This window comes from Vanessa tameamea, chromosome 17 (genome assembly GCF_037043105.1).
Source record: "Vanessa tameamea isolate UH-Manoa-2023 chromosome 17, ilVanTame1 primary haplotype, whole genome shotgun sequence".
Taxonomy (NCBI): Eukaryota; Metazoa; Arthropoda; class Insecta; order Lepidoptera; family Nymphalidae; genus Vanessa; species Vanessa tameamea.
In genome coordinates this window covers 10,073,683-10,100,736 of record NC_087325.1, presented here as the reverse complement: position 1 = coordinate 10,100,736, position 27,054 = coordinate 10,073,683, and the positions used below count along the sequence as shown (strand labels likewise).

Below are 27,054 nucleotides of genomic sequence, written 5' to 3'. Positions count from 1 at the left end.
ATACACGAAGAAATTACTAAAAAGCAATCTCTTAATTCTATACTGTATCGTTCGATATACCGTCGATCAACGTTTGCTAAAATATGATATTACTTATATTTTAAAACGTCATCAATCATGATTGAAAATTTGTTGAAAAAATGCAATATACCTTTTTTTCAAGATGGCGGACAAAATTTTAAGTTAAGATTTTCTAAGCCTAGTCTACCCCCACTTGTAGATGTCCCCCTTCCCTACTTTCTTTTCTAGAAGGATATAAAATACCCTTAAAGAAGGATTAATAAATACATTTTAATATATTAAATATTTTATTTATAACAACATAACGTAGCACATATTATATTCATAAAACAAATATAATCATCGGAAAAATATAATTCGCTTTCATTAAATGTTTAAAAGTAAGAATTAAAATATAGTATATAAAGATTTGAATAAATAACTTAAGCATATGACTAGATTGTACATAGTTACTTTTATGTAAATTACTAGAATAATCTTGCTTAATTTAAGAGAAATTTATATAAATAATTAAAATATATTTTCGAAATATATAATTTGTACATAGATTAATCTTCTTTATCTGCCCAGATGCTGTCGCCGTTCACTTCAGTCGTACCTCTGACGTATTTCTGGATGACTGGCAGCTTGTAAAGGTACACTGACAGTACCGAACCCGCGCATGCGCCGAGCCAATAGACCATTGCGTGCTCCATCAAAGTATGACCATCGCAGCCAGCTTTTAATGACGTAGCCAAGACTGGGTTGAAGTAACCACCGGAATAGTCGAACGCTGTGACCAAATAAATTAACATTTCACAATATAATCTTGTAAATACATATATTCAAAGATATGGCTGAGAAATTTCCATATTAAGATACATCTTCTTTACTTTACATAACCTATAATTCATCGTAATACTTCCCAAAGCGTTATAGTTTGGTATTTAATGTACACTAAATTGTGTGAATACGTGATAATTTAAAATAAAAGATTGTTAAAATCAATATATGAAACTATAACTCGACGAAAACATTGTACGCACGTGTGGAAACTCATATGGTTTGACAAATGACTATCGAGATTTTACACCACAATGATTTTGTACAATAAAATATAAAGAAAACAATTTCAGTCGATGTTATTTTCATTTCTGGAAATCCTTCCGTGCTTCTTATCGCCGAAATACAGGATTGTAAACGTGCGATCAAGCGACTAGCGCCTAACCAGAATGATCCTTGTGTAATATTTAATAGAGAATCTGACAATATTATAAAATATTAGGACCTGGTACACTTCTATTCTAAAATTATCAAATACAAATACCAAATATGCTAAGTTCGATGAATTAAATTAAATACTTTAAAAGCAAGTATTAAGCTACCTTTGTCTTCAACTATCATAAGTCAAACTACTGACGTCACTAAAATATATATTTATACAAAGCTCATTAGTAAAGTCGTAAGTCAAAGGCTTAATGTTTACAAATTCCATGCTCCCTAATTAACGAATTAATAATAAAAATCGATTACGAACAATCATACGTAAAAGAGTAACACAATTTAGTTTTTAACACAAGACTTAGGCGAGTTGTAATGAATTTCGAGTTTGCATTAAATCTGCTGAAATTTACACCTGGAATCAGTTCATCCTTTCCCTGAACAGTTTCAAAAGATCATGCCGCTTGGTCTCAAAAGGTCTTCGAAAAAAGACTTTTTCAATAATATATAAATAAATAAATAAATATTGGACAACATCACATACATTACTCTGATCCCAATGTAAGTAGCTAAAGCACTTGTGTTATGGAAAATCAGAAGTAACGACGGTACCACATACACCCAGACCCAAGACAACATAGAAAACTTTTTTGATATGAACTTTTTCTACATCGACTCGGCCGGGAATCAAACCCGGGACGTCGGAGCGGCGTACCCATGAAAACCGGTGGTACACACAACTCGACCAGGGAGGTCATCATATTCCGAGAGAGTTTCGGCGAAGAAGTTAATATTTAAAATTTCGATAGAAAACGTTGTACACATTTCCTTTATACGTGGAAAGAAAAATCTTAGTATCATCAAAGAGGCATAACATGAAACGATTCCAGCTGTACAATTTATTGATAAAATAAAATTTATATCGCTTAAACTCCTCGACAACAAGCTTGTGGGATTTTGTTACAAATTAAATATAGACATGGTTAAGAGACATACATATAGTATTAAATACATATCCGAATCAAACGCAAAATCATAAAAAAATTACTGCTGATTTTGTTCAAAATCTATATTAGAAATTAAGGAGTTTTTTGTGTCTCAACCTACTAAACTAATATGGATAAAACTTTTACGGAAGACGCAATGCGTTTCGTAGACAACATCTGTTGACGGTTTTATTTATATTTTATACAATAGCACGCTTGTCTAAATTAAATCAGTTTCGTCTCTCGTCTAAAATATATCTTAAAATAATATGTTTCTCATAGTTTGTAAATCATTATTTATGACTCATAGATTATCTAGTTCGCTTTGAGTCTTCTTGATAATTACAGGGAGAAATATATGTGTTTACTTTATATATTGTTTGTATCAGACCATCATTTGAAATGAGGTCCTAACGCCAATAACCTTTTACCATTTCTTTTACTACTAAAGTAAGTAGTACTGTTAATTTGATCACTAGCTTATATTACAGTTGTAAGTTCTTAGAAGGGTACTAAACAAATAATTCCAACGTTCAATTGTAACTCATAACAGCAGTGCTATTCCGTAAGAACTCACTCGTGAAATGCGAAACTCATTTACGGTGATAAGCGATTTGTATTGAATTTTAGGTATACGTTTATGCCACAAATCACTGCCTGATATTCCACGATCTATCTTCTGTGATGAGTTTAGAGATTCTTCCTATAAAATTGACTGACTGACTGACCCCAAGTGTGTGACGGGTGCCTTACATTTATTTAAAGGAAACGAATGAAAATGCTGTGACTATCAGCCCGAGTATGGATCTCCTCTGTAATTATTCTGTAATTATCTTAATTGTGAACAATTCATCCATCAATCAATCCGTATTACTCTTAAAATAGAGTTCAATTTAGCAAAAATGCGTTTGATTCGGAATGAAAATCATTGAGTACCTTTTCCTACATGGACTTTGCAATAGACAGACACACTGAGGTCCGGGTTAGCACTACTATCCTCATAGCGGTAGGTGAGTACCGTGTGCCTAGTGAGAACCCCTGGAAAAATTGACCCGTTAGTGTAACTTTAGGGTATGTTAGACTACTTGGGTAAACTAGTAAACTGTTTGATTAGAAAGTTTTCTGCGATGGACTTTATACGGAATATTAAGTAAAATGCTGCAAATATTGTCTGCTTATGTAATGTACTTTTAAGAAACTTAACGTTTATGGCATTATTATAGAATAAAGACTTGGATTGGATTTTAATGGAACTTGAAAAAGTGACCGTTATTTATTCAATGTCAAAATATAACCTTTGTTCGCAGATAAATAAAATTAATACATTTCGAATTAATATTTAAATGTTTTTTAGTCTATGTCTTTGTCAAAAGCCAGTAAATTCGTTTAAAATTTTGACGATTAATTAATTAAATCATCAAAATACGTCCGCTAATCAACGTTTATTGTTTATCTTACAAAACGTAAATTGAAATGTTATTTTATATAAAATTTATCCAAACACCTTTATTAATAACAGATTATAAAAAAAAAACGAAGAAATGAGATTTTTGACTAAAAAAACCCGATTTTTTTTCTTATAAACTCTTGAAAAAAGTCTATGTAGGAGAAATAAGGAAAGTCACTCAAAAGCCATAAATACCAAACGAAAAAATAGACTCACCGGCTACGACAAGAGAGGTACCGATGAAGGAGTCGATGGCTGTGGAGTAGCGTGGGTTGAGGTCACTTAGTGACCTTGAAGCAAGCCTGCATAGACATGTAGCTACGCCTTCAACAATAGCTCCATATAAAGCTGGCACCTAAAATAATTATTGCGAAAATTAGATATGAACCAAATTCAAAAAAAGAATGGCCTTATCAATTTTTTTTATGTTATTTTATTACCTTTGTCATTTATCAGAAATTAGATGAAAAAGCAAATTATAAAAATAAGATTTTGTCACGTTTAGGTATTAAAAGTCCACGATTAAAAATGAAACAAGTATCTAATATTATTTTAATCGAAGAATTTTACGATTAAGTTTTCATCTCATATTAATTCTGAGAGCGAATACATTTTTGAAATACCTATGTTCTTTTTTTAAATAACGTTGACTGTACTCTTCGAAGTAGACTCATTATTCTATTTTCAAAGTTCATATTTAATAGAGAACAATTTAATAAAAAAAAACTTTCGCTTGAAATAATAATTACATTATTTTCAAAACATTTTTCGTTGTTGCAAACACAAGTTTTAGTATAAAAGCATGCAAGCTTCCCAGGAAGTGATCGACTCTGGTTAAGATGGAATGCTATGGCTCTATAATACTCTGCCTGAGCCTCATAGGCTAAATTTAAAAATTCTTCAGTACATGCTACATTCTATAAAACCATTTTTTTTGTGCCCTAACGGACTCTAAGCTTGCATCTATTAAAATGCAGCCTTGTCTGGAAAGGACTTATATAGCAACCAACGTAAAAACCAAAAGACTAAAATCTTTCGATTTGCATTTTGGGTGCAATATTTGTTAGAAAAATAAAAACCCTTGTTAATAAATAAACATAAAATGAAAGTATATTATTACACTGACTGTCTGCTATAGTTATGAATAGATAGACAGTCTGTAATCGTACACCACACATAAAACAATTAGAGAAATACTTATCATAATACACACGTTTCTACAGTAAAGCAGCGTGATCACGTTATAGGGATTTCTTCCAAGCAACCCTAAGGTTAGAAAGCATTAAATGAAATGGCAAATGCAGCGAAAATCATGAATATTTAAAATATATACATAATTACTTAAGTGTAATTTTATTTGTAACTAAGTTTGTATTGGTTATATTGGAAGGCTGCTTTTAAGAGCTTAAGCCTGCCTGGGAAGGTACCACCTACACCTAAGATATTCGACCGTCAAACATAAATACTTGATATTGTTGTTCCGCTTTGAAGGGTGAATATACAAGGATCTTAATGACTCAATGATTTTTATACCTATACAATTTTAATTATTAAAAAACCTTTAATTTTATATCAAAAATTGTAATTTGTCTAACATTATGATAGCAAAAGTTCTTGTGTTTAATATTGATCACGCACTTTAACAACATATTAAGTAACTGGATTTTAGTAAAACTATTTAAAAAAATGATTAAAATCCAACTTCCATATTCAAATATACATATTCAAAATACACAATATACATTTTTCTTATTGAAACATTCGTATATTTACGATACTCGTAGCCATATCCTTACAAAACCAATGATATCTTCGTACCTCGAAGATCCTATAAAGTTTTACTAACCGTAACCAAAACGGATCGTTTGTCGAACATAACCGAGCATAAGTCACAGAATATGAATGACCCTATTATTAATTGATATTTGTAACATTTCTAAGTAATTATAAATTATAGTAATTGTATTTTCAGTTGTCACAAACTAAATTAATAAATTAATTAAGTCGTTGCTTATGAAAACATATATATTTAAATTAAATTAACGAGCAAAGCGGCAGGCTGAAGCTAGTTATAGCGTAAAACATTTTATTAATTTTAAACACACTCATCTTAATACTGAAATATTTTTCGAGAGCTCTCAATTATGGAATGATCACTATAAGCCTCGTTCATTCGATAGAGGCTATTGTAATTTAATTAAAAGGCTCGAAAATTAAAACAAAGTTGACATAACGCTCTATTAAATCACTTTAAAATAATACAATAATGGAGCATTATTTCTTATTCGATTTGTCTTTGCTATACTATGAATTTTTAAATTAAAAAAAAAAAGTTATGCAGTTTAAGTATGCCTCATACCTGTAAATCAGCCGTGCAGTCTTCAAAAGCTTTATTCTTGTGTGTCTCCGATATTTCCAATGCCCAATACATTTGTACATATTTAAACACCAATATCCCACCAGCTAACTCCGCCCAAGTCTTTATGAAAGCCTTACGAATGTCGCCTCTGCCTATAAATCGAAAAAATGTCGTTTCACAAAATAATTTACATGGCATTGGGTATAAGGACTGGCTTTATACGCTACATCCTTTGATACATTGGTCTTTGATACTCACCTCGGGAATCATTGTAAGAGCCGTAGCAAAAAATGCTTAAGAGAACATACGTCACAAATATTCGCCCATATTTCCAAAATTTATCTATATTCCATTTACTGCAGAAACACTTGATTTGATTGTTATTGATGTCATAGTATATAAAAACAAAGACGTAACTAAGTTAAATTAAAATCCACCGGTTTGTAATGGACATTTTATCGAGAGGAACCGACAAGAAACTTTTGTTACTCATTGTCCCAAATGTCTAACTGTCAACTTTTATCGAAATCAGCAACGACATTTTGTTGTAATATTCGGTCATTATTTCTGACGATGTACTTTATTTTAATTAACAATTCTTACCTTCGATAATATCTTCGATGTGAGTGTAGGGACAAGCGGTTGCATCTCCCCAGTTCAGTGACCACCAGATCGTGAGAGCAAACAGGTATATGGCATATGTGGCCACACCAAAATTATCAGCAACTGAAAATATTGAAATATATAACATTACAAATCTTTAAAAAGTAAATGTTTGTAATATTTTAATGTTCCACTAATAGATAAAGATCTATTCTGTTTAAGAGAATGATTCGGACCGCATAGAAAGGGCTAGAAATCCCGAAATATATAAGGATTTTCAAAATATTTTTCTAGAATTTATTATATCGATTTTTTAGAATATGTGATGAGTGGATGGTACTTAACCATACGGGATTGCACAAAGACCTGCCACCATGCATCAATTATAGATCTTTGTATAATGTAACATTGTTATTTAGTGGTAACATAAATTAAAAATAGTTAAAAAGTAAAGTAACAGTGTGATAATTTTCCACTGCTGAACCAAGGTCATCTGTGCTTTTTGAGGTGAATGTTCGGAATATATTCCACCATGTCTTTCCGAGCTGGATAAACATGAAGCAGATTTTCATCCGATACATGCAGTTTTCCTCGGAATGTTTCACCGTTGAGCACGAAATTAATTATGAATTCAAATTAAGCACATCAAAATTGAAGAATTGAAGGTGTATGTTCAACCTATTGGGCCATATAAGATGTGTCATTCTGTATTTAGCGTTATTTATTCAGACGGACATCTGAACATTGATAATGTTTAAAAAAAACGAACGCAAAAATATCCTTGTTTCATCATAATCCTCACCAATAATAAGTTCGAAGCAGCATCCGCACAACTCAGCAGCTGCTATCGCCTCTTCCAGTAGCAGCCTTATGAACGGTTCTTTGATCGTTTTTTGTACTAGCCGCCTCGCGCAGTGCGCCAGTAAAGAGGTCAGTAAGATGAACAGCGTGGACACCACGAGAGGTGCGAAAGTGACTTTGTTTACCTGGAAAGAGGAAAGATTTTTGTTAATATTTTATCTACTATTACACTGAAATGACTGACACGCAGTGTTGTACTTGGATTCAACTTTATTGAACTCTTTTTCTCAGGCGACATCATTTTATATTGTAAATTTTAGTTATGTTATAATGGTAATGAAAAGGTTAATATTTTCTACATGTTTATAAAAATGTTGCTCTTCGAATGTGTGACGAGCATATGGTCCATCTGATGGTAAGTGGTCATCGCCATATAGATAATGGCGCTGAAATATTAACCATTCCTTACATTTCCAAAACGCCACCAACCTTTGGAACTAAGATGCTATGTTTCTTGTGCCTTTAATTACACTGGCACACTCACCATTCAAACCGGAACACAATACTGAGTTGCCGGTACATTATCTGCTGAGTGGGTGGTACCTACCCAGAAGGGCTTGTACAAAGCCCTACCACCAAGTGAAGTTCCTTTGTCAACCATTTAAGTAATACAATGTTATATAATATGAACCATTTTGGTATATTTTTTTAATGTTATATTTGCACCTGCACAGACATGTTCGTCGTGCCTTTGGTGTATCTTATCTTATAATTTGTATTTTTAATTTTATTTTAGTGTACATTTCATTAATATAAGATTTACAGTACAAATATATAACCAATTTTAATATTAATTTTGTAAAGCTACAAAATCATATTCTATAATTACTAATACGTCATATTTCAATGCATTTAGGGTATGTATGAGCCACTCGTGTAGTTAACTAGCTTAATCCAATAAACGTATCATGGTTGATCAATTTTTGAATTGTCAAAGGCATATATTGCATATCTAACACTCGAACATGTCATGCTAGTCACATTTAAGACGTAACTAGTGTACTGGATAAAATTATCGAGATTAGTTTTGTATCCAAGGTTAGATCCAGCCACCTTCTCAAAACGCAACGCTACACCGCTTCGAAAACTAAGATACAAAGACTGCCCAGGGTACCCGTGTTGATCACGACATCATCAGGTAGGTTACAATAGGTAGTTAAAAGACCGGTATTGTAATGTACTAGAACCACTTGTTTTCAACATCGGTAGAACTTCAAAGTGTCGTAATTCATGTTACAAACTAGACTACCAGGCCCTATCGGTAGATTTATTTCGTCACATACTTTTAAAGACCTAAATATCTAGTACAGAACTTTATAAGTAGTACCTGTGATCAAATTGAAGACATTCATGTAACTTAGAGTGAAACCATTCTTTTGGACTGTGTGTCATATGTTGAAACGAATAGAAAAAGTTTAAAGAGTAAATAGATAGACCAATTTTAAATCTACTTTTTTTAGTAGCTGTGAACTGATATTAACTGTTAATTAATGCTTATAACCGCTTGTTTCTTAGAGTTGTGATACAGTTATATATCGTGTAAGATGTATTTTAGTACGCTAGTACAGTCTTCTTGTTACCAAACTGTTGTCAACGGTTGACAATTCATAAGCACTTTTAGAAGTATATTTGAATATGAATAATATGATTTTTTTTAATTGAATTGAGACGTAAAGTGAAATTATTATATAAGCCTCAATAAACGGAGTATTTCATACAGGTTATCTGGATTTTTGGTTCCATTAATCTAACAAAATTTTCTAACTTAAAAAAAAGGAACTGCAAATGCATTGATGGCCTAAGGCCTCTCGCCATTTCGGTACAGCGTTAACATATTACACCACGCTGCCCCGATGAAAATTGGTAGTACATAGGTGTCAAATTTCATCTTACGCAGGTTTGCTTGCGATGATTTCCTTCACAGCCGAGATGAATTATAAACATAAAATCTTCGGTTAAGATTCATTTTAAAATATATAAATTACAAGCTATTTTATATGGAGTTAAGTTACATTTAAAACATTCTGTAAATTAAGTAATAATATTAAAACTAAACGTGGCGTTACTAAGTAAAATATTGTTTACAAGCACTTTCGAAGTATATGGTATAGAGTAACGCTCTATTTTATTGGAACAAACACGTTCATATATTAGCTGTAAACATTCAAATAGCTCTTGCATAGAATGCGCTTCGAAATGAGTTAGTGCTTCAAAATAACTCATAAACGTCCATTTTATAGTACCTACTTGTATAACTTAGTTTGTTATATCGTTTTCAAATTAATGTGCTTTACGAACGAATTGAATTGTTAATTTTATTGTATATTAAGCATAAATGTGCACAATATATGTGTAATTAGTTGTCGTCCACCGATTTACTCGCATTTAATGGTAGGTCCACACAACACAGACTTGGCACAGACTTCTATTGAATTTTGTCTGTGCAACTTAGCAGCGCAGACAAAGGTCGGTGTATTGCAAAAGTCTGAGCTTTGCATGAAAAAGTCGGAGCTATTCATGAAAGTTGAAAGTCTGTATGTATTTCTGCGTATTATTTGCAACAAAAGTATTAAGATTCAGCCCAAGATTTATCAATGTAAACGAATTTCGTATGAAATTAAATACTTATGGATTTTAATTTTAATTAAGGAAAGATTTTGAAGTTTGACAAGTGCGAGTAAGCTACGTATTATTTAATTTAGAGCTTAAAGTAGGTACGATGAGAAGAATCAAAATGGCGCACAGGCGTGAATGACTTTTAGCTGGTTCAAACCCGGTCAACCACCACTGAAAGCTTATATGCATAATTCGTAGGGCCGGATTTAATGGGATTCAGGCCCTAGGACAAAACAAAGTGAGGGCCCTATTTTTGATTTATTATAATAGTTTATCTATTATAAAAACAAATAAACAATGACATTTGAAATATTTCAAATAAAATACTTTATTACTATTTTTTTTCTTTATACGGATTTTATTTTATCTTTAAATGTATCATAATATGGAGGCCCCTTGTTTGTAGAGGCCTCGGGGTTCACCTGTTGCCCTCCCCTAAATCCTGATAAAATTTATCTCATGCTCATTGGTGACGTTACTTTTAGTTTTTACGACTGGATTCAATCTCGCAGTTTTTATGCTACTTTTTAAAGATTCTGATTATTATTGTGATTTAGTTAATTATGTTGAGGTGCATAAATAGTCGCCTGCGCATCAACAGTATGCTACAGATATGTACCGAGTTATTTATTTACTTTTATAACTGAATATTCCTAGGATAGCATTAAAATATATTTAAAATAAAGTAACTAATGCTATGAAAATAACTAAACCTAAATATCATTATTATTCTTTGATTTGAAATTATAAAAAAAGTAATCTTTATTAATATTATAAATGAGAAAGTAACTCTGTCTGTCTAGATATAACGCTTTGACGGCTAAACCATTGAACCTAATCAAACGAAATTTGGTAAGAAGCAAGAACGAACCCCAAGGAAGGATATACGCTACTTTTTATACCTAAAACTTAGTAAAACACGCGGTTAGACCGCGAGCGAAACCTAGTATATAATATATCTACAATAATATACTATTATATAGCAGGCTCAACTTCAAGGGTAGAGTTCTATAGAGTACCGGACATTGTCCTTTGAGTGATATGTAGATTCATGGCGTAGTTTGTTTTACGATATTGCAAGAAGGCTTTTGCCATTTCATGCCAAAAAATGTTTTTACGTCTAACCTAACGCTGAGTACTGGCGGTATTGATGGATGTATTTAACTGAAAGACTGAAAGACTGCCTTAGCGTAGTTATCCTTAAGGCGTTACGTGCCTTGAAAAGCACTTAAACCCATTGATCGTATGCTTGAACTATCCAGTCTTGTTCAGTCTTGTTGGATCCCCTTTATATCGGATTGCGAAGCTAAAGGATTAGACATTTGGTGGTAGGGCTTTGTGTAAGCCCGTCTAGGTAGGTACCACCCTTATCATCATACATACTCCCGCCAAGCAGCAAGTAGTATTGATGTGGTCCAATTTTAATGGTGAGTGAGCCAGTTTAATTATAGGCACAAGGAACATTACATTTCAATTCCCAACTTTTTTGTCAGATAGGTAAAGTAAGGTAAGAAATGTTGTATGTTGTGCAGTATCTGTCTGTATTTCTCCGTTGAGAATGACCGCCGCGATAAAACTACTCAGAAGAATAAAAAGCACATTAGAACCTATTCGTAGCGAATATTCCGATTTGATGGATTTGCGTTTAAATTTCGTGTCAGTCCACACTTGTACAAACTGTGCGAGTACAACAGTCTGACAGATGGACAGACGTGATTAAATTATAAGGATTCCTCGTTTGTTTGCCTCTAATACGGAAATGGGATGTTAAATAGTTGGTTAAATACTGCACCGCAAATTATGTCAGACATATAAACAAAAGAAACAAAAAATACTCCATTGGAATTTCAAATAAATAACAAATGTAATTAAAGTTTTTTTTTATGTAATAAGTAAGGCGGACGGGCAAATGGGCCTGATGGTAAGTGGCCACCACCACCCATAGACATTGACGCCGTAAAAAATCATAACCATTCCTTACATTTCCAACGCGCTATTTTGGCCCTAGTACCTGTAGTTAACTCATCCAAAACACAACAATACATGAAAGTTGCTATTGCTAGTATCATATAAGTGGGTGGTACATAGCACAATGGTACAAGCACTACCAGCAAGTATGTATTTCAATTAATATTTTTGCCAAAACTATTACGTTACAACAATTATAAAGTTTATTTGAAACTTTTTATAATTATCATTACACGAACATCGTCACCTTAAAGAATATAAGTAACAGTCTGTGAATATCCCACTGCTGGACTAAACTCTAGTCTCGTTTTGAAGAGAAGATTTTGAACTTATTAAAACACGCTGCTCTTCATCGGTAGATTAACATCAGACGGATACATATTGTATCTGTCACTGATGTTCGTTTACCCTCTAAGGCGGTCGCTGAAAATCAGCATTGTACTTTGGGGGTCATTGTAGGCTTCTTCTTTTTGTGTCGACAATGCTGTGCAGAAATATTATTATTATAAGTGTCTGTGGCATATATATTTATTTCAAATTCAAATCAATTTCCTAAAATTTTCATTAATGGTCGAATTTCGAACACTCAAATCAAATCGAATGTATATTATTCAAATAAACTTTACAATAAATCATTTTTGAATCGTCAACATTTCAACTCTATCGTTTCGGAAAGCTGTTTCGCGTGTTGCTCTTTCGTTCAATTAGTTCACTCGTAAATATAAATACCTAATTATTCTTTAGCAGTCGTATTCCGTATTTAATATTTGGATACCAACGTGTAATCCCTCTTTCTATTTGTTCTAGCGTTACGAATTTCAATTCAACGCCTAACTCTAGCTAGTATTATGTAGTCTCTACAGAGCCAAGTTGTCAAATCGAATTTGAGTCAGAAAATGTTTACACACCAATTCGACGGTTGACGAATATTTTGCGAGTTATACGGATGTTAAGTCTGTCCTAATGTTGAATAATATATCTTTAAGTTATATAAGCTTTACAGCTTACAATATTACGTTACAATATTGAAAAATATTATGACTTTACATAATGCTGGTTTATATTATGATATAATTTAGACACATTTTGTTTCATTTTTCTGAATGAAAAATATGATAATTCCTTACAGAAAGATCGAAATATTTTTTTAATAGATATAGATAATAATAAAAGACATAAAATGTCGTTCCAAATTTAAAAATCGAAAGGAATTATTTTTATATCATAGTATTTTTTTTTAAATGTAATTTGGATCACCTATTCAGATATATCAAAATTTTTAAAGCAGTTTTATTAGATAAAGACAGAGATATAACTCGGTCATGTACTGATATTTTTTTATTATTTGAACGTATTCAATATAAACATGTGGCAATACTGACAACAAATAATGCTGACTCTATTGTCAGTATTGGCTGAACTGACTCAAACAAGGTCTATGCCTTATTTGAGCCAGAGCTAAAGCTTGTTCCACCTCGCTACTCGAATGAGGGTTGGTGACCCATGAAGCATAATTTCATCCGAAAAATACAGAATTCCTCCCAACATTTTTCTTCACGAGAAATTAATCACATGAAAATATAGCGCCTATCCGGATTAGGTGTCGATCTCGGTTAAAACCTATGTTTATTTTACCTAGGTTCTTAGAAAAAAAGTAAACTAAACTTCACGTCTTATTAAACATCATATTAAAAAAAAACAAATACCAACACGAACTATCTTAAATAATTATATATATCATTATTGCAAAAAAAGTGATTATGAAAAATCACGATGCATTTAACAATTTTTAGTGTCGTTACTTGACGTATTATTTAAATCATATTCACAATTTTAGATTAATAGGTCATAACATAGTCAATGACGACCTCATATGTCAATGTTTTTTTTGTGTATTAGCTTTAAGTGGAAACTTGATTGATTTGTGTTTTATGTTATTTTTGTTTTATATTACAGTGTTTTTAAAATTGTTTGTTTCCCAAATAAATAAATAAATAAATAAATAAATGTCAAAATATTATAAATATCCAATAAGCTTACCAGTAGGCCTATATGGATATTCCAACATATATAACATTAAACACATATATAGCTAAAATTATAAGCCTCGTTTTGTTTCGCTGTAGTCGGATAAAGTCTAAAGTCAAGGGAAGTATAATTAAAATAAAATAAAATAGTAATTATCAGAAAGCAGTTAGTACTACCGTATGTTTACAAGGAACAACCGTTCAAACCCAGTTCCCTAGACGGTTCTGAGAATTGGTAGCGAATACACCACAGAATATACGCTCGATACAGATTATATTTAAACTTCAAATAAAATATAAGTATCATAGACGTGACATGACTTTTTTTCAGCTACGATATATATTTTTCTTTTTGGATTTATTAATTTGTAATCATTCTTTTTCTTATATAATAAAATAATAATATAGTTTTACAAGCTTGCACTAAGTCCTGCCATCATAGTCATTTTATTGTCTATGTATTTTTGACTTTCTCATTGGTTTATCGGTCTGGGTTAAAAACCCAGGTCGGGATGATAAAAAGTTTTTGAGTTTTTTTGTCAGAAAATTTTCAGTTACAGCCTGGAGCCTAAACTTTTTCTCATCATATCTGATCATAGCCACCGTGAACAAAATCGTTTGAGTCGATATTATTATTACCAACAACAGTAGTATTTATTTTAAGACAAATTTATTTGGAACTGATGATTATATTATATTTTAAAGACCGATTTTGACCACTGGCAATTATGTGAGCTGAAAATCTTATAGTACGGCCAATACGATACGACCGGAAATAGTATGGTCGCAGGACGCTTCACGTGCTTTTCAGGGCAAGTTAGTGTAAACACTTCCACCACGATTAAAATTTATAAAATGTAAAGTTACCTATACAAATTGTTAATACAAAAAATCTCAGACAGTGATTAGTTTTGCGCCAATATTTTATTTTCCAATACATTTTAACACCACTGGTACCCATTAAGAAATTGTAGGAACATGACGTAAGATATAGTGGCCGGTTGCCAAGGATACGTTTAAAATAAACAACAAAAACACTCTTAATGTGTACCTCTATTTACTCTGTGTATTTTCATTTCATTCACTTGAAATACAATGAAATCATATCCGTATCCAGAGAGATATCTCTCTCCGAACGAGAGACCGAATAAAGTTAGTTCTGAAGCCTGCTCCAATAGGAATAAAGATAATCAAGTCGTACATAACCGATGCGACTTACAAATACATCTGCTATATTACACACTAGAAACACTTAATGTATTTATTTTATTATAAAACAATATTCCACTATTGCAGCTCCTCCCCCCTCCTATTTTGACGCCCTAAGCCTTCGCCCCATTGCGCGACTCCTAACGTCAGCACTATATATACGGTGTATCATTTGAGATATTTTGAAAACCAACTTACGTTGAGATTCTACAGTGTGTCCGGTTATGGACTAGCGATATACCTCCGGCTTCGCACGGGTGCAATGCTGATACTAAATATACCACAGAATGTCTTACAACGTTCACAGTTTTTCAGTCATTAGACAATACAAAACGCGTTTGCAATGTATTATACATAAATAAACCTTCCTCTTGAATCTATCTGTCTAAAAAAATCTATCTGTTATAAAAAAATCGCATCAAAATCCGTTGAGTAATTTTAAATATCTAAGCAGACAGCGGTAAGCGACTTTGTTTTATACTATGTAATGATAACTAATCATTATTCTCTAAGTCACTGTTGTGTTCAACTGCATTTCGAGATTGTTCTTACGGACTAGCTCTCCAACACACACGTCTTAATCATTTCCAGCTTAAATTCCCTCTATGTTCAAGACAGTTCAAAAACTTGTATATTTCACGCTACAAATGCATTACTTTGATAAATTACACAAAAACGCAGAAACGGATGTTGTTTAAGTTATGGATCGTACGCTTGCTCATGACGCGTTTCTTTTTAAAATACTTTTAATCTCGACTCTCAAGTAACGAGTTGAATTCTTGAAATGGAATACGTATATTTTAAAAAAAAATTTACGTCTGAAATTACTGTTATACTTAAAATCTTATATATTAACAGCGTAATCAAAGTTTTGTTCCAGTGATTATGAGACGATAGCTGCACGTAAAATATCGGTCTTATTTTGAATTTTTCAGCCTTAGATGTGCAGAAAATTAAAGAGGATTCTTAATTGAAATTTACAAAATTGTCACTTTAACAAAGAATTAATTTTAGAAAGCGGAAAAAGTTACTGGCCGGGTGGAGACCGGCGCTATGGTTGTTTAAAAAAAAAAAAAGTAATAAAACGTGCGAACAGACGTCGTCATTGAACAGTGAAATTAAATCAAAACATCCGTCATAGGTTTCGAAAATTATAATAATCTGTTTAAGCTATTGCGATCCAGTAGTATATATTTACCTTTATAATTATTAAGGATTGGTCTTGTTGTAATGCCTATGAAAACACTGATACACCAATAAAAATTACATAGAAGATGCAAGTTGTAGTGTATAAGCAAATATGCTTCGGAGTTGAATTTTATGTTATTGTACTGTTTCATAAAGCGTTTCTTATGCATTGACCTCAGGATCTTCCATTCCGATTTGAAACATATTTTGCATTAGATAGACTATTTACTAAGGAAGGTTATGATGATGACGTCATCCTGATCGATTTCTGACCAGCCAATTACGCAGGACATATTAATGTGCACAAATATGTGCGCAACACAGATGCACTATCTATCACTCTCATAATCCAATGGGACGGCCATGTGCCGAAATGCACTCTCTGAATCATTAAAATCCGTCCAAATAGATCATTAAAAGTAGGAAGAGGCTTTAGGAAGTAGTTAAAAAACGTCGTTTCTGCATTTTTGAATTTTTTTCTTAATTCACCTATTAATGTTTCAAATGTTCCTGCTGAAAATCTTTCTTTTGGACTATAAGATGAACTCAATATTTTGTTTAACATCTTCTATTACTCTTAAAAACCCTCGCACTGGTTCACGTCGGCTTCTTGTACGAAGACTGAACGCAAACTTATTGGAGCCGACCGGTATATTTGAGAAAACGCACGTTCAGTCTCCACCTCCCATTAAAACAGACGGTTCGTCTTGGCATGAACTGCTACGGCTTATTGTGTGTAGGAAACGTTATCTATGCCATTAACTTTATGCGATTAAGGGCCAATTTTTCAATCCTCAGGATCACATTTAGATAATAGTTACTTGACAGCCACAAAGGCACTATTTGAATAAATCTATCTGCCTCTTTGATGCCCAGATAAACTTCTATTCCTCACATATAACTAGACCATCTCTAACTAAATAATAACTAGATCATATTGTCGTTTAAGTCGAGGATTTTTTTGCAAAGTAAAATTGGAAAATATGGATATTTTTGATAATATTGACGACTAGGCAATTCTGCCGTTACACAGAGGATTTCTTTCTGGCATATTTTTTATACCTTCATACTTTAACTTAAAAGACATCCATATATGCATATTCTGTTCAATAATGGACAGAACAAGTACAGAGTAACTTTTTTTTTCCATTTCCATTTTTATTTCCGAATTTTTATCTGTATTAGTGACCGCATCAGTTTTCTTGTTATGCACCGTATCTTTGTGCTTATCGAATAGACTAACTAAGAATCGCACTTCAGCAGTATTGAAATTACTAGAGCACTTATTTCTTTGATTCTATTATTATTGTTATAAGACTGAATCACTGACGCAAGACCAAAAACCAAACCATAAAAACACCACATACAAGAATTGACTGGAAAAGAAAAGAATGAATGGCTGCACCAAGAAAAATATAGTTGAATATTATAAACGTCAAATAAACGTAAGTGAAAGCATTTGCTGTCCTCTTGAAATCTCAAAAACTGACTGACCATTGAAAAATGCGTTCTTTTAACAAGCAGATAAGTTAGGTCGCTAGTTAGTTCGATTAATCGATGATGATATAGAAGGTGAATACTTTTGTGGGAAGTCGCATGGGTTGCCATATTGGCGCCATCTTATATAAAAAAGGTATGGACCGTAAACGCGGAATAAGTCGAATCACTTAAACGATAATATAATCTTGATTTGAAATATTTATTTCTGATGAAGAAAAAATATTTCTACATCGAATATAATTTTTTATTTTGAAAATATAATTTTATATCAAAATAGTAAAACGATCAAAAATGAAATTTATCTAAAAGTAAATCTATTAAATTTGCAATAAAAAACGCTTTAACTTATTTTTTTACATTAAAAAGCGAACATCTAAATTGCGCTTTCAGCAAATATAATTAATTAACTATAATAAAGTTAAATTTTATAATCTATAAGTGTATAATATTCCATTCAAAAATATATATTTGACACTCGGCTTTTTTAATACTTGCAACATTCGTCCTGCTTAAACGTTTAGTTTGTACGTAGCGATATAATTTGTATGCATGAAAGCAGATTATTTTCGTACAAGGCTTTGACCGTGAATCAAATTGTAACTGTGTAAAGGAGTATATTTAGATCCACTAATCGTTTTATAATAAATATTAAAAATGTACCTAGAAAACCTTAATTCAATGTTTTTCATTTTTATTATTGAAGGTATAAATTATTATTGATTATCTGTTAAAATGAATGAACATAAAATTATTAAGAATATTTGTAAATATAAGACAGCTGTTTCAATAAACAGCTACTTACATCAATGATATGGAAAAGGTTAAATAACATTAAATATTAAAAAAAGTTAAAAAATATGATTCGCAATAAAGTTACTATTATTATTTAATATTCTGTTAGAGGTTAATAGCAATATTAAAAATACCTTCGATGTCCTACTAATAACTAATATAATTTTAATTTCGAAGTTCACAATATACGTATCATAATTATTAAATTAATTCAGAAAGTAAATTTTTAGAAAGGGATATTATTAATATTCGACAAGTTCGAAATTCAAAGCGTGAACTTACCCTAACGACTACTTTCAAAAATATCCCCAAAACGTCAATAGTGAACTTCATATTGTTGGGATTATCTTGTACTTCGAAAATTGAAATTCACTTCGTTTTCACATCACAGACTGGAAACAAACATTTAATTAGGGTACAATCGTATCAATCCATTACAGAACTGGCAGTGAAAAGTATTTCTAGTGTTCTATTTTTAGCACAAAACTAGGGATGTTACTTACCATGATAAATCCCCGTGGTCCGGGATAATCGTCACCCAGCTACGGGATTTCGGAAAATTCGCGATGGTAAAAAATATAATACGTGCTACGTTTGGTTTTTATTGAGCGAACGGTGGGTGTGCGCGCGCGCATCGCGAGGCCGTAACCCGGTCTTAATTTAGACGCGAACGACACTCAACTACGGATCCGTTGTCCCGGGATTACGTTTTATACTAAACCGTTTTAAGAATGAAAATAATAGAATTACATCCGACGCTGGTGGTAACCACATGTAGATGCTGCAATTATAATAAACATTCTTTGCGTGAGAGTGCAAACATGTGGTCAGCAAACAGTAGACATTAAAAAAAAGTTTACATATTTATATAAGAAAATTCTTTTTTTAAATGTGTAATTTATTATTTTATATTGTTCTTTTTTCAAATCATAAAATTTTATCGATTTTTATAACACCACTCGTAAATCGATTTTTAAATACGATAATACATTTTATATTTTTTAACTGTCCATACTAAGGCTAGACTATATAACAGGTCTAAATATATTAAAAAATACCAAATAAAAAAACAATAAAATAAAGTATACTAGTTTTAGTAGTAGCAAGAAAGTAAAATTTAATATTGATAAATCCTCTTAAAATTAAAAATGATGCGTTGTGTATTGTGTTTTGACAGATGAGTAATTGAAACTAAAAAAATGGCCGCCTAACGGTTTTTCTTTTTTTAAATTTTTTTAGTTCACTTTTATTTTACAGAAACTATTATAGGTAAGTGTGTAACTTTTTTTTTTAATGTCATATCCACTGAAAACTATTTCTTTGTGTGTGATTAGAGGATCATTGAAATAAATTGACAGGACATGAATAATGATCTGTATAGCGTTTCGAAGAAATAAATTGATCGAAATTGTAGTTCTTAAGCTATTAAGATTACGAATGTATTTGTCAAAATTACGGAATGGTATTTATATGATACATGCTGAACCTGCGGCTTTACCCGCGCATAATTTATAAAACTTTACCAATAGTATACAAAGCGTCACTCCACATTTAACCCCCTCTAAATTAATTAAATAACCGATCTCCTTCTCCAGTACTCAAACTATCTCCATACCAAATTTCATCTAAATCGGTTCAGCAGTTTAAGCGTGAAGAGATAACAGACAGATTTATAATATTAGTATAGATGATTAGTTTAACAATGATGTGTCTTCTCTTTCGAATATTAAATCAATTATGACACAAAGAGATACCAGGAAAAGCAATTTCATAGGGTTGGCTTTAAGGGGGCGCTCATAATGGTCCCCCCAAGAAATGGGATAAGAACAAGTGAATGATGATGATACCCTTTGTATTTATATATAGACGCTGAAACAGGACCTTAGGGGTTATGTATAAATTACGACAACCAAAAATGTTCTTTAAAACCCTCCACCCTATATCCTTTGTCACAGTGATCATAAAAAAAATATAATGTGCTAAAATATCATGCATTTTTTATCTATCAGATGTATCTTCATTCTTTAACGTTAATTCTAGTATTATGCTACCATGTAAAATGTTATACATTTCCACATTACAGGTAAGATAATCGCGTGCACCTTAAACTCCAGGTTTATCAGTATCAGGTAAATGAAAGTAAATGCTTTTGAGACATTGAGTCCGCAGCGCTTCTAATCACATTAGCGTCAGTTTTGCTTACGACATTTGCAACATTGCGTCCGTAGGGTCGCTATGGCGATTTTGTTACGTGGATTGTATTTTTTTTTACTCGACTACGAAACCAAAATATGAGCACAGCTAGTATTTTAATATAATATTCCGTAATTCTTCCGAAATGTTATATATTAAAATAAGACTTTACTTAAAGTGAAAATTCGAACAATTTTTAATAAATATCTTTATACAAATTTCTTCGAGATCTGTATGAAATGCAACAGGATATTAAAGAATCCAGTCATCTGAATGTCCGCTATCTACCCCGTTGCAAATATTTGATAACGTTCGCTACCGGAGCGAGGAAAGTGCACTTTATATTGATTTTAAAATAAACAACAATTCAACGTTCAGCTCGACGATCAAGTAATAATTATTGTTCACATGATTTATTCTAATAATTTTTAATACTCTACTTCGGTTTTAACAAAATTAAAAGTTTATTATTAAATCAGGTTTTTATCTTATTACATCGAATAATGCTAAACAAAGTTGTTTTTTTTCTTTTTAATAGTTTTTGTTTCATTCTAAATGAAATATATTTTTCTTTTTCTGATCTTTGATATTGATTTGAGATTCTGCTATTTCAGACCACAATGATGCCGACGTTATGTAGACGTAGCGTTAGCAAATAATTATAAACTATCTCTGTCATTTATGACGCCTTTTTATTATTCAAATAATATTTTGACATATGTATAGCAACAAATTAACATTATTCAGCCTAACATTTTTATTTAACCAAAAGTCAAATTCTTAATTTAAAAAATAAATTATAACTAATAAAAGTGTAGTAATATTAAAAACATATGCAAACTTTTTTTGGCTAAAACAAAAAATATAGTCAACCTACAAAGACTCGTGGTACGAAATTAGTTGTAAGTAAAATGCAGATTCAGTGCTGAATCTCTTTGTTCAACGTAATGCTTTTAAAAATTCATTTTCTTATCTCAGTCCTTTTGCTGTTATCGTCCGTAATGAGAACTTTAGATTAAATAAAGAGAAGAAAGGTTTAAAAGGAATTGGTTTGAAGTTTTGATTAAAATTTCGATGTCGCTAAGTACGTACGTGTAGCAGTATCCATTTTGTTTATTTTTTAAACTGCTTTAATGATATTTGTTATTTGTATATGTTCAGGTAAATTAAATATACATAAATAAGAGTTTAATATTACTGAAACCTAGATTTTATTCGGTATTTAAAAATGTGAAATTAGTAAAATACTGTAATAAAAAATATATTATAATAAAAAACCAGTTATACAACTTAAATTGTTACATTTCAAACTTTTACAATCGAAACAATATAAACTTTGTTTTTAATAAACACAAATCTCAATCGTTATTTTCCTTCATTTTCTTCTTAATAGCCAGTAACTTCTTGAACTGATTTATTATATACTCCGAGGACAATTTCGGGTTTTCCGCCTTGAACGATCCGGGGCCAACTTCCACAAAAGGATAAACGTTCAACCGTCTGTTTCTCAACATTGTATCTTTATTATGATTCATGAAATCTCTCTGAAACAATGTCATTATATACACGTTTAATATAAATTTAAACTTGAATAAAACTCAAATAAATGATAATAATAATTAATTTTTTTGTATGATTGATGAAAAAGAATAACTACTGTATTTCTTGTTGGTTTCTCTCGATATAATTAAAAAAAAATAATAGCCTTTAACCATCTATATCATCTACGGATGATATTACGTCAATTGCTCTCATACCGATACGTTCTATAGTTTTCATTCGATTGTCCACCCGATATAATCTACATTCCGAACCGACTTTTCATTTTGTAATCTTGTAAAATGATGATACATAACTCCTTGTAAGAGCCTACTTGATTAAAGTATATTTTGATATTGATTTGGTTAATAATTTGAATTTTACTTTATACGGCTTGGTGCCCGTCTGGGTAGGTAACCAAACAGATGGTATTCTGCCGCCAAACAACAATATTTAGTATTGTTGTGTTCCAGTTTGGAGGATGAGAACCAGGGTACATACAGTCACTATATAACTTCTTAGTTCCCAAGGTTGGTGGCGCATTGACAATGTGAAGAATTGTTAATATTTATTAAGGCACCAATGTCTATGGCCGGTTCTGACCACTTAACATCAGGTGGCCCATTTACCCATTACAACCTGTTACATAAAAACAAACAAAAACAGGAAAAACGTCATATAATATATATATATATATATATATATAAAAAAATTATACCTTAAAATGATACGGCGTATCAAACCTATCATATCCGAAGTCCGTGTCAATTTCCATCGAAACAATTGAAGGGGCATTAATTGCGTTTATATACGTCTGTCTCAGTATCAAATCAATTGACATTAATATGAAAATACATCGCATCCTTAGACTTTAATTAAAACATTAATTAAATACCTTTACGATTAAATGAGCTCGGAAATATTTCTGAACGACGATTTGTTTTTAATTAACAGCAATATTTCACGGTTGATTTTACATTATTAGGGTTTCGTACGCTTATAAAAGTAAACACGTATTTATGGAAGCTTATTTCTGTGATAATTATTAATGAATGCCCCCCATATATAATAACCAATCTCAGGAACTATTGGGCGGATTTTCATTTCGTTTTCACGAAGGAAGTTTAAGCACTTAAGATATTTCAACCCAATTTACGAGTATACAGCGTGCGCGGCTTAATAATGATAAATTAAAATAATTAATGTAACGTAAAAGTTCAATTGTTTCTCTCAAACAATTCTAAAGAAAAGTCTTCTACGCTCTGCCTCTCTGTTCACTGATATCCTTGATAACCAAAGGTCACTATTTACTACATAAATAACAAATACAATAATATGTATATTAATAAGGGACAATTTTTTTTGTAATGAAAAACTAGGAAACCGACATGAACCTTATATCAGAAGTTGCAACGCGTTTCAGAGAAGTTTTAAGTCAGTAGTTAGATGAGCTTCGCAGTTTCATCCTCTTTAAATTAAGACAATTGACATGACAAGCGTGTATTTAAAAAAAAAAGCTATTTTTTCGGTTTTTTTTTTCGAATTCTTAAATTAAATTTTTAAGACGTAACTTATATTGAATCTCATAAGGACAATGACTATAAAGTCTCTCAACACAACAATAGACACTAACCAATATACGGTGTTCCTATGGTAATTTAGAAACATTTATATTCTTATGGCAGGAGAAGCAAAGATAGACAAACCTTAAAAGGGACATATTCCATGTAATTTAATTGCTAATAGCTCAACTTTATTATATACCACAGATTCTTGATTAATATATATTTATTTTTGATACAACACATACAATTAATGTTAAACTTATATAACCACTTTAACTTTTTTTTATGGCGGACCAGTATATGGGCCACCTGATGGTAAGTGGTCACCACCGCCCATAAACAAAGACGTTGTGAGAAATATTAACCATTCCTTACATGCGCCACCTATGCGCCACCAACCTTGGGAACTAAGATGTTATATCCCTTGTGCCTGTAATTACACAGGCTCATTCACCCTTCTAAGCGGAACACAGAGTACTGTTATTTGGCGGTAGAATATCTGATGATTGGGTGGTACCTACCCAGGCGGGCTTGCACAAAGTCCTACCACCAAGTATTTTTACTTTTACCAACCAATTTATTTTTACCAACTTTACTTCTAAAGTGCCATGTGTCACAAATCCGAATATAAAAATTTTATTTTTTTGCTCCTACTGCCATTGGAATTGACTATAGGACTTAGTATGCTAATTCTACGCTTTGATCATCAAAATCTATAGGGTAATTCGGTCGTACGTCCGTTGACTTCCAAATTTCAAATCCTGTAGACTGGAAATTAAAAAAGTTGGTACCAAATTAATAACAAAACAGTATAATCACAGTACGGAACCCACTGTATATTTTATTGCAATCCGTACCTTACTCCTTTAGATTCATCACCCCTTTCAAACAATTATTATTTTCTTCTTCGCATATTTTCAATTATATATCGTTAAGTAAGTTAAGTACATAGTAACGTGGTACAGTTATCTAAATGAAATCTTAGTATATTATCGACTGAAAAAATCGTTATCGATATCCTCGAATGTTGTTGGTAACGTTTTTTTTTTATTCCACATGCCTATAAGTATTATTTGTCAACACATTCGAATGCCTAAATGAACATTGTCAAAAATCATTCTAAATTCAAAAATATTTTGTTTGAAAAATAAAAAAAATTTAGTTCATACCGTAGATGTTGTTTTAAAAACTTACTCGGCCTGCATACTCGTCTAAATATTTTTAAATATTCGCTTTGTTAGTAAATTTTTAAATATTTTTGTATTGTATATTATATTAAATTAAATTTACTTGGTGGTAGGGCTTTGTGCAAGCGTCTACCTAGACGCTTACCTACCTACCTAAGTACAAAACACTCATCGTCTATATTGTATCACTAAGCAGTAATACTTAGTATGAATGTGTTCCGGTTTGAAGGGTGAGTGAGCTAGTGTAACTACAAGCATAAGGGACATAACATATCAGTTCCTAATATTTGAGGGTCATTGGTTATATGAGGTATGTTTAATTTTTTTACCGCGTTTATGTCTATGGACAGTGTTGACAGTTGTGTCCTGTATTCCCGCCTACCTAAGCCATAAAAAAAATTAAAAAATGAATACAACCTAGTGCATTTGTATTATTGCCGTCTCTGCCAAACCGACGACGCAATTTCTCTACTCTAATATTAGAGAAATATGAAATACGATATTCTATAAATTGATAAATTATAAAATTAAATATTAAACCTCTTTACATATAGATAAAGTAAATAAATCTATAATCTATTTTATATGTTTTTATGACATTTATAGTTAACATAAATGTATTCGAACACGATTTCAGTTCTGAAACGATAATTAAAATAGAGTTTGAATGAGAAAAGATCCAGTAAGTTTTAGATAAAATAAAGGAAGGATAATTTAAAATAAATTGGTTTGTAAGTTAAATTAAAACAAAGTCTTTGTATAGTTGCAGCGGGTGAGTATAAAGTTAGATTATTCTGTTGACTAATTCGTCCTTTACCGGGATCTTATTAGGTTAAACTTTAACTTATTAATCAATCTGTATAAGATATAATCTACCACCGTTACACACTTTAGACGCTTAAATATTTTTATTCGAATAAAAAAGATTTATATAATTCGAATACATACAAAACAATCGAATAAAATACAAATATTTATTTCTTTTGTTTAGATTTTATTGTAGTTGTTGAAATCAAAAGGAATCTAACCAATAAAATATTTTACATATTGTTTGTGTTTTTTTTTTTGTAATTGTAATATATATTTTTACAAAAAAGAAATCAAAACGTGCACACGTTTATTTATTTTTTTAAATGCCAAGCAAATAGTCTTTCTTATGATAAGCGGACACTTTCTCGTACATATTGACACTGCAAAAATTGAAAATAAAAAGGTGCCATGCAAATAGGCTTCCTAATGGCAAGCGGACACTTTCTCGTAGATATTGCCACTTACAAAAATTAATAATCAATTCTTGCACCTGATGATTTTTACTGTTTCTGACTTTTTGTATAATGCAGTAATTATACTAACTCGGCCTTCAAACCGAAACACAACAGCAGAAAGTATTGATATTTGGCGGTAAACAGAACTTATCAGTGTTAACCTTAGATATCTTTGGTGTTATCAAACCTATACTTTCATTTAAAAAAAAAGTTAGTGGTAATTATAGTCCTATACTTAGGCAAACACGTACCTACTCGTAAGAAGTTGGGCTTGCGATTAGAACTCTCTTTGATGAGTCATACCGGATTGCCCTTAAATTTATTTCGGATTTAAGAATAAAGGAATAAAGAATAGGCCTAATGGCCAAATCATTTTTTATCACATGATTTCTTCTATCGCATTTGGGCCAGTTCCTGTTGACGATAGCCGCTGTATCCGAAATTGGCCAAGAGTACATTGATATCATAATATTATAATTAATTACCATTACCTAAAATTGCGAAAAAAAAAAATACTTAAATGAAATA

The 27,054-nt window shown here is 31.5% G+C and overlaps 1 protein-coding gene across 3 annotated transcripts; it reads right to left on the bottom strand.

The window, feature by feature from the left end:
- Positions 1-289: 289 nt before the first annotated feature.
- On the bottom strand, positions 290-19,564 carry LOC113400496 (aquaporin-11). Of its 3 annotated transcripts, XM_026640076.2 has the most exons (8): positions 19,281-19,564; positions 19,060-19,169; positions 7,419-7,602; positions 6,617-6,739; positions 6,014-6,165; positions 3,871-4,009; positions 3,144-3,245; positions 290-793 (listed from the first exon to the last, which is right to left on the bottom strand). In XM_026640076.2, exons 2-8 carry the CDS (start codon positions 19,108-19,110, stop codon positions 570-572), a joined length of 975 nt encoding a protein of 324 aa, XP_026495861.2. In that variant the 5' UTR covers positions 19,111-19,169; positions 19,281-19,564; the 3' UTR covers positions 290-569. The 3 variants fall into 3 exon arrangements, with proteins under 3 accessions (XP_026495861.2, XP_026495863.2, XP_026495862.2); XM_026640078.2 differs by lacking the exon at positions 3,144-3,245; XM_026640077.2 differs by lacking the exon at positions 19,060-19,169 and having other exon boundaries at positions 19,281-19,462.
- Positions 19,565-27,054: the final 7,490 nt, after the last annotated feature.

What these genes read in the sequence shown, in the direction of transcription:
- LOC113400496 (XM_026640076.2), bottom strand. Translation starts at nt 19,110, where the DNA reads ATGAAGTTCACTATTGACGTTTTGGGGATATTTTTGAAAGTAGTCGTT. An exon ending in ACTGCACGGCTGATTTACAG is followed by an intron (nt 4,010 to 6,013) that starts GTATGAGGCATA and finishes TAATTATTTTAG; the next exon opens with GTGCCAGCTTTATATGGAGC. An exon ending in CAAAGTCCATGTAGGAAAAG is followed by an intron (nt 794 to 3,143) that starts GTACTCAATGAT and finishes ATTTGGTCACAG; the next exon opens with CGTTCGACTATTCCGGTGGT.